This window comes from Pleurodeles waltl, chromosome 7 (genome assembly GCF_031143425.1).
Source record: "Pleurodeles waltl isolate 20211129_DDA chromosome 7, aPleWal1.hap1.20221129, whole genome shotgun sequence".
NCBI classification, from domain to species: domain Eukaryota; kingdom Metazoa; phylum Chordata; class Amphibia; order Caudata; family Salamandridae; genus Pleurodeles; species Pleurodeles waltl.
Window position 1 is genome coordinate 798,414,124 of NC_090446.1, and position 11,878 is coordinate 798,426,001.

An 11,878-nucleotide genomic window follows, 5' to 3' on the forward strand; every position below is an offset into this window, starting at 1 on the left:
TGGCAAAATAGTTCTCTTGACCTTTCTGTGGCTCTGTAATGCTGCTGAGTTATCCGAAGTACATTATTTATGCATTGTTTTGTTTTTTCTACCATTCATCAATGTTTTGTGTTGTAAGAGGCAATATTATTAATCATATATCTATTAGGCACCATTACCTTACTGATTAAAATTTTCAGTTTCATAAGCCATCACTAGATATCCTAATCTTGGAATCTCGTCCTTGACAGCAAGAGGCATGTCCTGTCTGTCTCTGCATGACCTATGCCTTGATGCTCATAATTATCTAGAGCAGTGAAATGATCAAATCTGTCTTTTGGGTGCAAAGGATACTCAAGGCCTTTACGCCACAAAGGGTATTTTAATAAAAATTAGCAATCCATTCAACTCATGCATATTAATGAGGCAGAACTCGGGGTGGGACTCCATGTATAAAGTTGCAATTGTTGAGATAGAGGCCTCTATGCAAAAGCAGACCTACATATCAGCATTTGCATCCACAATATGTCTGTTGTGTGAACCATGTCCCTTAATGGCACAGAGGTCACAATGCTGCAAAATTTGGAACATTATGAATGCAGATAGAAAGTCTTCTGAACATCAAGACCCTGACCTGATAATCACCATTGTGCAGGGACCTGACACGTTAAAGTCTATACTTCTGTTTTAGTAACCAGATGTTTTGATTGAGTATCACTACTTTGAATTATGCTTACAACTTTTTCAAAGAAACTCATCTAAATGCCCAGTTTTTCAAATAATATTTTAAAATATGTCATTGTCCTGCCTAGCAGAATGGTTTAGACCACAAACCTTGGTATTTTTACATAACACAGTAAAAAGTTAACCAATTGACTGTAGTTGAATTTCACATCCAAAAAACCTTGGGTATCAAAAAGCTTTTCAGATCTCGTCTCCCGACAGCACATGTGCTGTCTTCTGGGAGGAGTATTGTTTACAATATAGGAATTAGCCCTTCTTAGACCTGGCATCCTTGGCATGGTCTCCCCTGATTTTTTGTCTACAGACATCCTGTTTTGCTGAATTTAGGACTCTGGGCACTTTACCACTGCTAACCAGTGCTAAAATGCATGTGCGCTCTTCTTAAAACATTGGCTTATTCATAACTGACATATTCAATTTTCTTATAAGTCCGTAGTAATATGCACTGCCTGTGCCTAGGACCTGTGTGTCAAATAGTACTGGTGGGCCTCCAGCACTGAATGTGCCACCAATTTCAGTTGCCCTTCCAGCATCGCTCAGAACCTGTGAGGGCAGTTTTATTCTGCCATGTCAACCTGGTATGTTAACCCTCTTCCTTTTTAATACATGTATGTCACCCCTAAGGTAGGCTCTAGATAGCCTAAGGGCAGGGCACAGTATATTTTAAAAAGTAGAACATGAACTTTTAAGTTTTGCATGTTCTTGTAGTGAAAAACTCTTAAATTCATTTTCCACAACTGCAAAGCCTATCTCTCCCATAGGATAACATTAAGACCACCTTATTACACTATATAAGTGTAATTTCCAATTGGGAAGAGATGGGACCCACAAATTTGCTGTCTCTGGAATCACAATTTAAAATCACAACTTATGGTGAAGTTAGATAAAGTTGTCATTTTTCTTACATTAACCATTTGGTGCCTTCTGCCGCCTATTTATGAATACATGTCTGGATGGGTGATAGCTGGGTTTGTGCATTCACTCTAGACAGCCACACACAAAGTGAGCTTAGGTGTTACTGATGAACTATCCACAGCCTGATAGGCCACCCTGTGGAGGATGGGAGAGAGGAGCGCACAGTAACACCTGAAGAGGCTGTGTCCTGTCCCCACACAAAGGGCTGAATTCTCCCTGTAGTGAGTTAGGAGCCAGAGCAGGAATTGCAGGGACTCTGTGCACTTTGAAGGCATGCTTTCAAAGTCTCTTCTACTTCAAAGGCACAACTGGATATAAGTACTGGACCTCAAACACCACCAACCCAGTACACGTCTAGACCTGTGGATACTCTGACAGGAAGAAGGACTGCTCTGCTTCTACAAGGATTGCCACTCTGCTGGGCTGCTGCTCTACATGGAATTGCTGACCTGCTGTACTGACTTGTTACCTGCTGCCCTCTTGCACAAGGAAGGAGAACTGGACCGTTAAAACCTCCATCTTGAACCCAGGATGCTAGAGCGACTCTAAGGGCTAGTCTGCTAGCCTACTGATTAGAGCCTCAGGGACATAACAGACTCTCCACAGCTCCTGGACCCATCTCCAACAAGCTCCTGGCCCCCAAGAGGTGCCTCTAAGGTCCTGGGCCCTTGGAAGTGGTTTTTGGGCTCCTGAAATCAAATTTTTGGGCTCCTTGTGAGCACAAACAGGTCAGTTCGCTCGAAGAATCAATGTGAGCTGCTGCAAGTTTATCTCTTCGCACAACAAAATTTGCAGCTTGTGACCACAGTACTCCAGCCTTCTCGCCTGCGAAGCTCAGCTGACTCTCCGTGCCTGCAAACCACCACCAGCTACACTCTTCTTCCTCCCAGCAAACTTCTTCCCCGTGAACTGGATTCTTGGCCCAACTCTTGAGAAGGTAAAACTTCAGTCTGACTTATCTGAACTGTATTCGAACCATTCTCCATTATGGTTGGCCTAAACCTTTGGATTTAATACAGATATCCCTGGTTGGCGTTTTATGCTTTTGAGCAATATTTTGCGTTTTAATCTTTGAAAATTCATAACTCAAGATCTACTTATGCATTTTTGTCATTTAGTCTTGTTTTTTCATTAAATCAATCTCTATTTTTCTAACAAGATGTGGTGTCTTTTTGTGTGGTATTTTCACTGTTTTACTGTTTGAGATATGGCACAAATACTTAACACATTGCCTCTTAGGTTAAGCCTGACTGCTCTGTGACACGCTACCAGAGGCTGAGCACAAGGTAACCTAGGGTGTGATTGTGACTTACTCAGACTAGGATTGTGGTTCCTGCTTGAACAGGGTGCTTACCTCTACCAACCAGAAAGCCAATTCCTAACAGCCCTTTATTGCTTACTAATGAATGGCATCATTCTCGCTCTACTTTGCTACTTCCTAATTGACCAGGCCATGCCTGGCATCACTTCCTGTTTTTTCTGTTGAGCATGAGCCAAGCACAAATCGATTCATTTTAGTTAGTGTCTGTCCGCTGCTGATGCTATGATTGAGGTACCATCTCTTCTCCCCCAACCCCCTTTGTCTATGGTGCATCTTTCCTTTCCCACCCATCCCTTCTTTCTTTTTTGTCATTCAGTTAATAAAATGCAGCTACCATTGTCATAAACGTGCTTGCCTTGTATAATCATATATTTGAAGCTACACTCATGCCCTCCCTTGACCTGAAACTGGTATGGCACTTCATTAATAGGCAGATACTGTGTTTTCCTTAACATTTGCAGCGTGCAACTCATAGATTCTACATGTTGCATTTCATTGCTATAATTTAATCTGTGTGCAAACATCTGTAAAAAAAAATGGAAGCTTAAGGCATTTTAATTTGTAATGCTATATTGGAGCAGCCCAACAAGCGTAATACAACCATCTGATTGGCTATGGTGAAATGTGACTGTAGCAGTGCAATTTAGAGGAAACAGAGAGAGGGATAATGAGATGTATATTTATGTCATACAATGCCATAAAAATTCCACTCTACTTCATGCCACACAATGCTACAAAATTCCACTCCACACCACACGAAACAATGATACACAATTCCATTCCACTCCATTCCACACAATTCCACTCCACTTCATTCCATGTCACAAAGCTCCACACGATTTCTCGCCACTACAGGCCACTCAATTCCACTTCACCCCACTCAATGCCAAACAGTTCCACTCCACTCCGTTCCACATAATGCCACACAATTCCAATCCATACCACTCTATTCCACTCAATGCCACATAATTCCTTCCACTTCATGGAAAACAATGTCACACAATTCCACCCCACTCCATTGCCACACTATTCCACTCCACACTAGGCTCGACAATTCCACTCAATTCCAAAGAATGTCACTCACGTCCATTCTACTCCATAACACACAGTGTCACAAAATTCCACTCCACTCCACCCAATGGCAGACAGTTCCACTCAATGCCACACAATGACACACAATTCAACTCCACACCACTCCACTGCATGCCACACAATGCCAAACAATTCAATTCCATTCCACTCCAATGCATGTCACATAATGTCACACAATACTACTCTACTAAACACAGTGCCACACAGTTCCACTCTACTCCATGCACTGTTACACAATTCCACTTCCTGCCACCTAATGCCACACAGTTTCACTCTAATCTCCTCCACACAATCCCACACAATTCCAGTCCATTCTACTTCATTCCAGTCCTCCCATGTCACACAGTTCCACTCCAAGACACACAGTGCCACACAATTCTACTCCAAATCACTCCACCACACTTCCACGCCATGCAACTTCATGTCACACAATGCCACTCTACTCCAGTCTACACCACATGATGCTGCATAATTCTGCTTCACGTCACACAATGCCACACAGTTCCATTCCACTCCACAGAGTGCCACCCCACCCCACACAATGTCACAAAAGTCCATTCCATGCCACACAGTACCAATCCACTCCATTCATTGATACACAATTCCATCCATTCCATTCTGTACTATTCCACTGAACTCAAAGGGGCACTATCATACTACACACCACAAAATAGCACTCCACTACATTGCACACAATGCCAAACAATGCCACTACACTTCATGACACACAATGCAACTTCAATCCAAACCTCACAATGCCACACATTACCACTCCACACTACACATTGCCACTCCACCACATTCTGTACCACACAGTGCCACTCCATGCCATGTCAAACAACGCAAAACAAAGCCACTCCACTCCTCACATTTTCCATTCATTTCACACAGTGACACACAATTCCACTCCACACAAGGTCAGTCTGCTCAATTCCACTCCTCCCCACTTAGTGCGACTCCACACAATGCCACTCCACTGCACACCACACAATGCTAGTCCCCTTCACACAACACAGTGCCTCTCCACTCCACACAACAGCATTCCACTCCAATCCACGTAACACCATGGCACTGTACTTACACAATTGCACTCCACTCCACACAATACAATACCACTCTCCTCCAATCCACACAATGCCACTCCACTTCACAGAATACCACACAATATCACTCCACTCCATTCCAAACAATGCAACTCTATGCCACAGAATGACAATCCACACCACACAATGAAACCTTGCTCAATTCTACACAATGTCTCTCCACTCCAGCCCATTCCACTCCATGCCATTCCATGACACTCTATTTAACTCTACTAAAGCCAATAGATCTCACATAGACAAGATTGTTTGGCTCTGCCTATTCTTGTTCAAAAATATTATTTGGAAAACGGCCTAACCTTTGTTGGTCAAAACTATTATTTGTTTTTGGAAAGAGTTCTTAATATCTCAAACACTCTGGATATAAACTGCACCAGGTAACTGAAATAAAAGAGGGAAGGGGTACAGATCTGTTAAGGGGCGTGGTCGGACCAGGATTTTTTCTGATATATGGTGTTTTTCAGCTGTGAACATTGGTGGTGAATAGGGGCTTGGAGGCCAAAGTGATAAACATATTAGCAGGAAATATTTTCTGTCAGCTAAGTGTTTTGTGATTAAAGAAAATCAAGCATTCAAAGCTCTTCTGTTGCTAAATAAAAGCAGGTAGATAACTATGCATTTATCCTACATTAAGTTGGGTTTTTTTATGACCCGCCCACAGTTTGCTAATGGACTGCTTTGTTAACTGTTTGCATGACTCTTTACTTTTCACAAGATTTTATTTTAATCTACCCCTTGCACTTACTTGCAGTGCTCCTACATCCCCGAATGCTCACAGAACTATACAGAGGTACAGAAGAAAGTGGAAGAAATTGCAAATAATTTCAGAAAGTATCGTCGATTCCCTTGCTATTATAATCCAGAATGGACTCCTGAAACTGTTATCCTCACCAAACTTTATAGCTGGAGAGGGCTGCTGGAGACCATGGTTTGGCCCACATTTATGCTAATATGTGGGGTTTCAATTATCATGATGGTGAAAATTAGCCGGCGTTTGTTTGTGCTTGCTGCTCAGAAAAACTATCCCAACTTGTACGGAATTTAAGAAATTGATTTCCAGATCTCCTTTTTTCTCATTACTGTTTCTCATAACCATTTCACTCAAATGTTCTCCTTACAGATCATTTAAAAAGACCATATTGCTATGCTTATTTTATTGGTTATAAAATAAATCAGACAACATTAATTGTGTTTGCCCTTTTTTCACATTTAGGCCCTCATTCTGACCTTGGCGGGCGGCGGAGGCCGCCCGCCAAAGTCCCGCCGTCAGGTTACCGTTCCGCGGTCGAAAGACCGCGGCGGTAATTCTGACTTTCCCGCTGGGCTGGCGGGCGGTCGCCTTCAGGCCGCCCGCCAGCCCAGCGGGAAAGAGGCTTCCACGATGAAGCCGGCTCGGAATCGAGCCGGCGGAGTGGAAGCTGTGCGACGGGTGCAGTTGCACCCGTCGCGTATTTCACTGTCTGCGCAGCAGACAGTGAAATACATTTAGGGGCCCTCTTACGGGGGCCCCTGCAATGCCCATGCCAGTGGCATGGGCACTGCAGGGGCCCCCAGGGGCCCCGCGACCCCCCTACCGCCATCCGGATCCCGGCGGTCGGACCGCCGGGATCTGGATGGCGGTAGGGGGGGTCGGAATCCCCTCTGCGGCGCAGCAAGCTGCGCCGCCTTGGAGGATTCAATGGGGTGGCGGTACACTGGCGGGAGCCCGCCAGTGTTGCCGGTCCGACCGCGGCTTTACCGCCGCGGTCGGAATCCCCATTGGAGCACCGCCGGCCTGTCGGTGGTGCTCCCGCGGTCCTCCGCCCTGGCGGTCTTTGACCGCCAGGGTCAGAATGACCGCCTTAGTCTGGTAATTCACACTCTGCATGTGCTAATAAACAGGTAAAGTCCAAGAAATTGAAATGCTTTGCAAATTTACACTTTCATCGTTCTGCCGTTGCACACTGTTAGTGCATAGTAGGTAAGGAAAGGCTGCAAATTAAAATGTTGATGTTGAGATGTGTTTCTAAATACAGCAGAACAGATGGGTTTAGGAATCAGGAAGTGAGTGGGGAGATGATGACAGAATGGCTATTGGCCATTGGGAAGAGAGTTGTGCAAGTGGCATCTCATAAATGTATATTCTCTGATGTGCCACACGAGTTTCTGCTGATGTGTACCTTGTTTCTCAAGTGAGAACCGTTGCTTGTGGGAGGAGTGGAGTGCACAATAAGTGCGCATGTCTGATGGCCAGCCGTGTTGGGCCAGCCAAACAGACATGTGCACTTTGCATTTCTCCACCTGGCTGCATTGAGCAGCCAGGTGGAGAAAGTGCACAGGCTCCCACTCCCTTTGTAAGGGCCTAAGCAGGGCGCTCACACCAATCACGACGCTGCTGTCATGCTGGTAACAGCAGCATCGTGATTGGCTAGGAGCCTGTGTGCTGCCGGAAAAAGGATGGAGAAGACACGAATGCGTCTCTGGAAGAAAGGTAAGTGTTTTCTTAAATGTGCAACCACTTGCCAGACCCAAACCTTCCCTTTTAGTACATGTAAGGCACCCCTAAGGTAGGCCCAAGATAGCCCCTTAGGCAGGGTGCAGAGTATTAAAAAAGAAGGACATGTACTAGTGTGTTTTGCATGTCCTAATAGTGACATACTGCCAAATTCGGTTTTCACTATTACAAAGGCCTATCTCTCCCATAAGTTAACATGGGGATTGACTTGAACTATCTTTTTCCCATTGGTATAAGATAGAGATATGGAGTATGGGATCTGTGAGCTCACAATTTAAAAATACATCTTTTAGCAAAGGTGGTTATTAAACTTCGTGTTTGAAAATGCCTGTTTTAGAAAGTGGGCATTTTCTTGCTTAACCATTCTGTGCCTCTGCATGGCTGGGGAATACATGGCTGGTTGTGAATTCAGTTTAGACAGTCACACAAAGAGAGCTGAGGTGTGCCCTGCATATCCTGATGGGTCTTTCTGTGCTAGAGTGATGGGAGGAGCCGGAGCCGACACTTGCACCTGCCCTTACACAAGGCAGTCTCCCGCCATCTGGAGTGTGCCGGGGACCAGCGCAGGAAAGGCAGGGTCTTGTGCACTATAAAAACTTTCCTTTGAAGTTTTCCTACTTCAAAGGCAAAAACGAGTATAAGTATTGGACCCAAAACCCCAGACCATTAGAACACTTCTGGAGCAAGAGGAGAATCTGCCAAGAAGAGCTGAAGAGCTGTTACTGCTCCTTTGATGTGTGTGCTTTGCCTTGCTGGCCTGCAGTTGCTGCTTATGCTTTGTGGAAGACAAAGACTGGACTTTGCTGTGTGCTTGTGAAGTTTCTCCAAGGAATTGGTCTCCTGTCAAGAAGTCTCAAGGACATCAAAGATTTCACCTGCCAGTACCATGGATCTCTTGCTCGTGACCCTGACTTTTTAATAGGGGCCCCATTGAAGTGCGATGACCGCGACCAGCACTGCAGACCTGACACCTCCAAAGCATCTCCGAAGTCCCGCAAGAACGTGAGTCCAGAGTACCGTGTCACTGACGTCTGTGACTCCTGACTTGCCGAGGCGCCTGTTACCCTGTAGTGTGACCACAACACTGCAAAGTCGCCTTATCGCATTTTGACCTGCTGGACTCATCGACCCCGTCAGATTGCAATGAACTGATGCCTCGCAGGCGTTGCCACCCCACCTCCCCTGCCTCCGTAAGGAGCTGATGCCTCACCTCCCTTGCACAGCAGTAAGGAACCAATGCCACACCATCTCCAGCAACGCCTTACCTCACTGAATCCGTGCCTCGTCTTTGAATCCGCCTTGTTTCTAAGGTACTGTACCTGTGGTCCATGCAACTCCATGACCGGTGATGCCATGAAAACACTAGTTGAAGCTATTGTGTTTCTAACTGCTTTTATTGGGATTTAATCTTTTAAAATTCATATCTTTGCTTCTGTATGTTGGGTGTTTGTTGTTTTGGTCTTGTTTTATTTAGATAAACATTGGCCATTTTTCTAAACTGGTGTGGTGTTCATTTGTATTTTTTTCAGTGGGTTACTGTGTCTGGGTACAAATACTTAACACTGAGATAAGCCTGACTGCTTGTCAAGCTTCTGAGATAAGCCTGACTGCTTGTGCCTCTGAGATAAGCCTGACTGCTTGTGCTACGCTACAAAGGGGGTGAGCAGGGGTTATCTTAGGAGTGTGACTCCCTTACCTTGACTAGAGTGTGGCTTGCCTACTTGGACAGGGTGTAAACTGACCTCTGTATAGAGACCCGATTTCTAACACTGGTGAACAGTGATGAGGAGAGGGCTTGTGCTTGTACCTGACATAGAGTGATTGGTGTACACTTCTGCCTAGTGCAGACCATTACACAACTACATACTGCTTTAGCCATAAGTTAGCCATAAATCATGTCTCTAGTGAACCAGCAAGTGAAGTTGCAGAGGTTGTGTTTGGGATTGAGAACTTGAAATCCTACATGGTGCCTTGACAGAAAGAGTTCTGCAAGGATCTTAATTGCCCTGTGAAGAGTTCCTCTAGGAAAGAGAAGCTGCAAAAGGCTATGAAGGCCTGGTGGTCGGCAAGAGAAGCTGGGGAGACTGAGAATGAGGATGTCGAGGTACAGAACCCACAAGGGATCTTTGGAGCTCAAAATCTGCCTGTAGGGACGGTATCCTCCAGGAATGGCAGCAGTGTGCCATCCAGAGATTTGTCCCCAGAGGAGCTGGAGGACAGGCAACAGGCCAGAGAGCATGCACTGGGAATTGAGAAGCTCAGATTGGAAACAGAAAGCAAAAAGGTTGAACTTGTTGTGGATCTATTTTAGTTTGCTAGGGTACAGGAGTTTAGCTAAGCCTCTGCTGGCAGGCCTGTGCCTTCTTATCTAGATAAATATACTTTGTTTTAATATTCAGCTTTTATTCATTGTTCATTGGTTTTATTCATTGACTCCTGGTCAGTGTTGTCCTTCCGCCCTCACAGCTCCAGCTGCTGCTGCCGCTGTGACTGCTATCCTCCACAGCCTGCTAGCTCGAGTTCAAGGCATGCCTCGTCCCGCAGGCACTCGGCTGCACCTCATCCCTGGTGGCCTAGTGGCAATCGGCTTATATCTGTTTCTGTCCTTCTTGCTTTTTACTCTTTTTGTCTATTTCTGTCTGTTTTTGCCCTTCTTACTTCCTTTCTGCACTGCCTTTCTCTCTTTTCTGCCTTTAGCTCTTTTCCGTTCCCTATGCTCCCTCCTTGCCGCTGCTGCCCCTGCGGCCCCTGCAGCCCTGCCTTTCTCCTGTGAAGTGCTTCCCCGACCTCCTGCCTCCCAGATGACCAGACCCTCCCACCTCCCTCCCCTTCTAAAGGATGGCCACTGTGCAGCCATGCCGGCAGGGTGAAAAAGGCAAGCCAGTCTGTACCCGTCCACACCTGGACCGCACCCAGCCCCACGAACCCTGGATTTCTCAGTATCTTCTGGTACAACGCCAACACTCTGCACGCCTTCAACCCTGGAAGATCCACAGCCTGCCATCTATCTGACCCAATTCACACTGATGGACCCTTCTCTTGCCGCACCTGCTCCCTCACCTGCCACCACCCGCTACACAACCCTGCACATAGAGTGATTGGTGTACACTTCTGCCTAGTGCAGACCATTACACAACTACATACTGCTTTAGCCATAAGTTAGCCATAAATCATGTCTCTAGTGAACCAGCAAGTGAAGTTGCAGAGGTTGTGTTTGGGATTGAGAACTTGAAATCCTACATGGTGCCTTGACAGAAAGAGTTCTGCAAGGATCTTAATTGCCCTGTGAAGAGTTCCTCTAGGAAAGAGAAGCTGCAAAAGGCTATGAAGGCCTGGTGGTCGGCAAGAGAAGCTGGGGAGACTGAGAATGAGGATGTCGAGGTACAGAACCCACAAGGGATCTTTGGAGCTCAAAATCTGCCTGTAGGGACGGTATCCTCCAGGAATGGCAGCAGTGTGCCATCCAGAGATTTGTCCCCAGAGGAGCTGGAGGACAGGCAACAGGCCAGAGAGCATGCACTGGGAATTGAGAAGCTCAGATTGGAAACAGAAAGCAAAAAGGTTGAACTTGTTGTGGATCTATTTTAGTTTGCTAGGGTACAGGAGTTTAGCTAAGCCTCTGCTGGCAGGCCTGTGCCTTCTTATCTAGATAAATATACTTTGTTTTAATATTCAGCTTTTATTCATTGTTCATTGGTTTTATTCATTGACTCCTGGTCAGTGTTGTCCTTCCGCCCTCACAGCTCCAGCTGCTGCTGCCGCTGTGACTGCTATCCTCCACAGCCTGCTAGCTCGAGTTCAAGGCATGCCTCGTCCCGCAGGCACTCGGCTGCACCTCATCCCTGGTGGCCTAGTGGCAATCGGCTTATATCTGTTTCTGTCCTTCTTGCTTTTTACTCTTTTTGTCTATTTCTGTCTGTTTTTGCCCTTCTTACTTCCTTTCTGCACTGCCTTTCTCTCTTTTCTGCCTTTAGCTCTTTTCCGTTCCCTATGCTCCCTCCTTGCCGCTGCTGCCCCTGCGGCCCCTGCAGCCCTGCCTTTCTCCTGTGAAGTGCTTCCCCGACCTCCTGCCTCCCAGATGACCAGACCCTCCCACCTCCCTCCCCTTCTAAAGGATGGCCACTGTGCAGCCATGCCGGCAGGGTGAAAAAGGCAAGCCAGTCTGTACCCGTCCACACCTGGACCGCACCCAGCCCCACGAACCCTGGATTTCTCAGTATCTTCTGGTACAAC

General features: G+C 46.2%; 1 protein-coding gene across 1 annotated transcript in view; it reads left to right on the forward strand.

Annotated features, from left to right (window-relative positions):
- Positions 1–6,337, forward strand: part of KCNMB1 (potassium calcium-activated channel subfamily M regulatory beta subunit 1) — a 72,579-nt gene extending 66,242 nt beyond the window's left edge. Inside the window, exon 4 of the mRNA XM_069202013.1 lies at positions 5,903–6,337. Within this exon, the coding sequence (XP_069058114.1) occupies positions 5,903–6,196 (294 nt within the window). The 3' untranslated portion in view covers positions 6,197–6,337. The remainder of the gene's footprint in view (positions 1–5,902) is intronic.
- Positions 6,338–11,878: the final 5,541 nt, after the last annotated feature.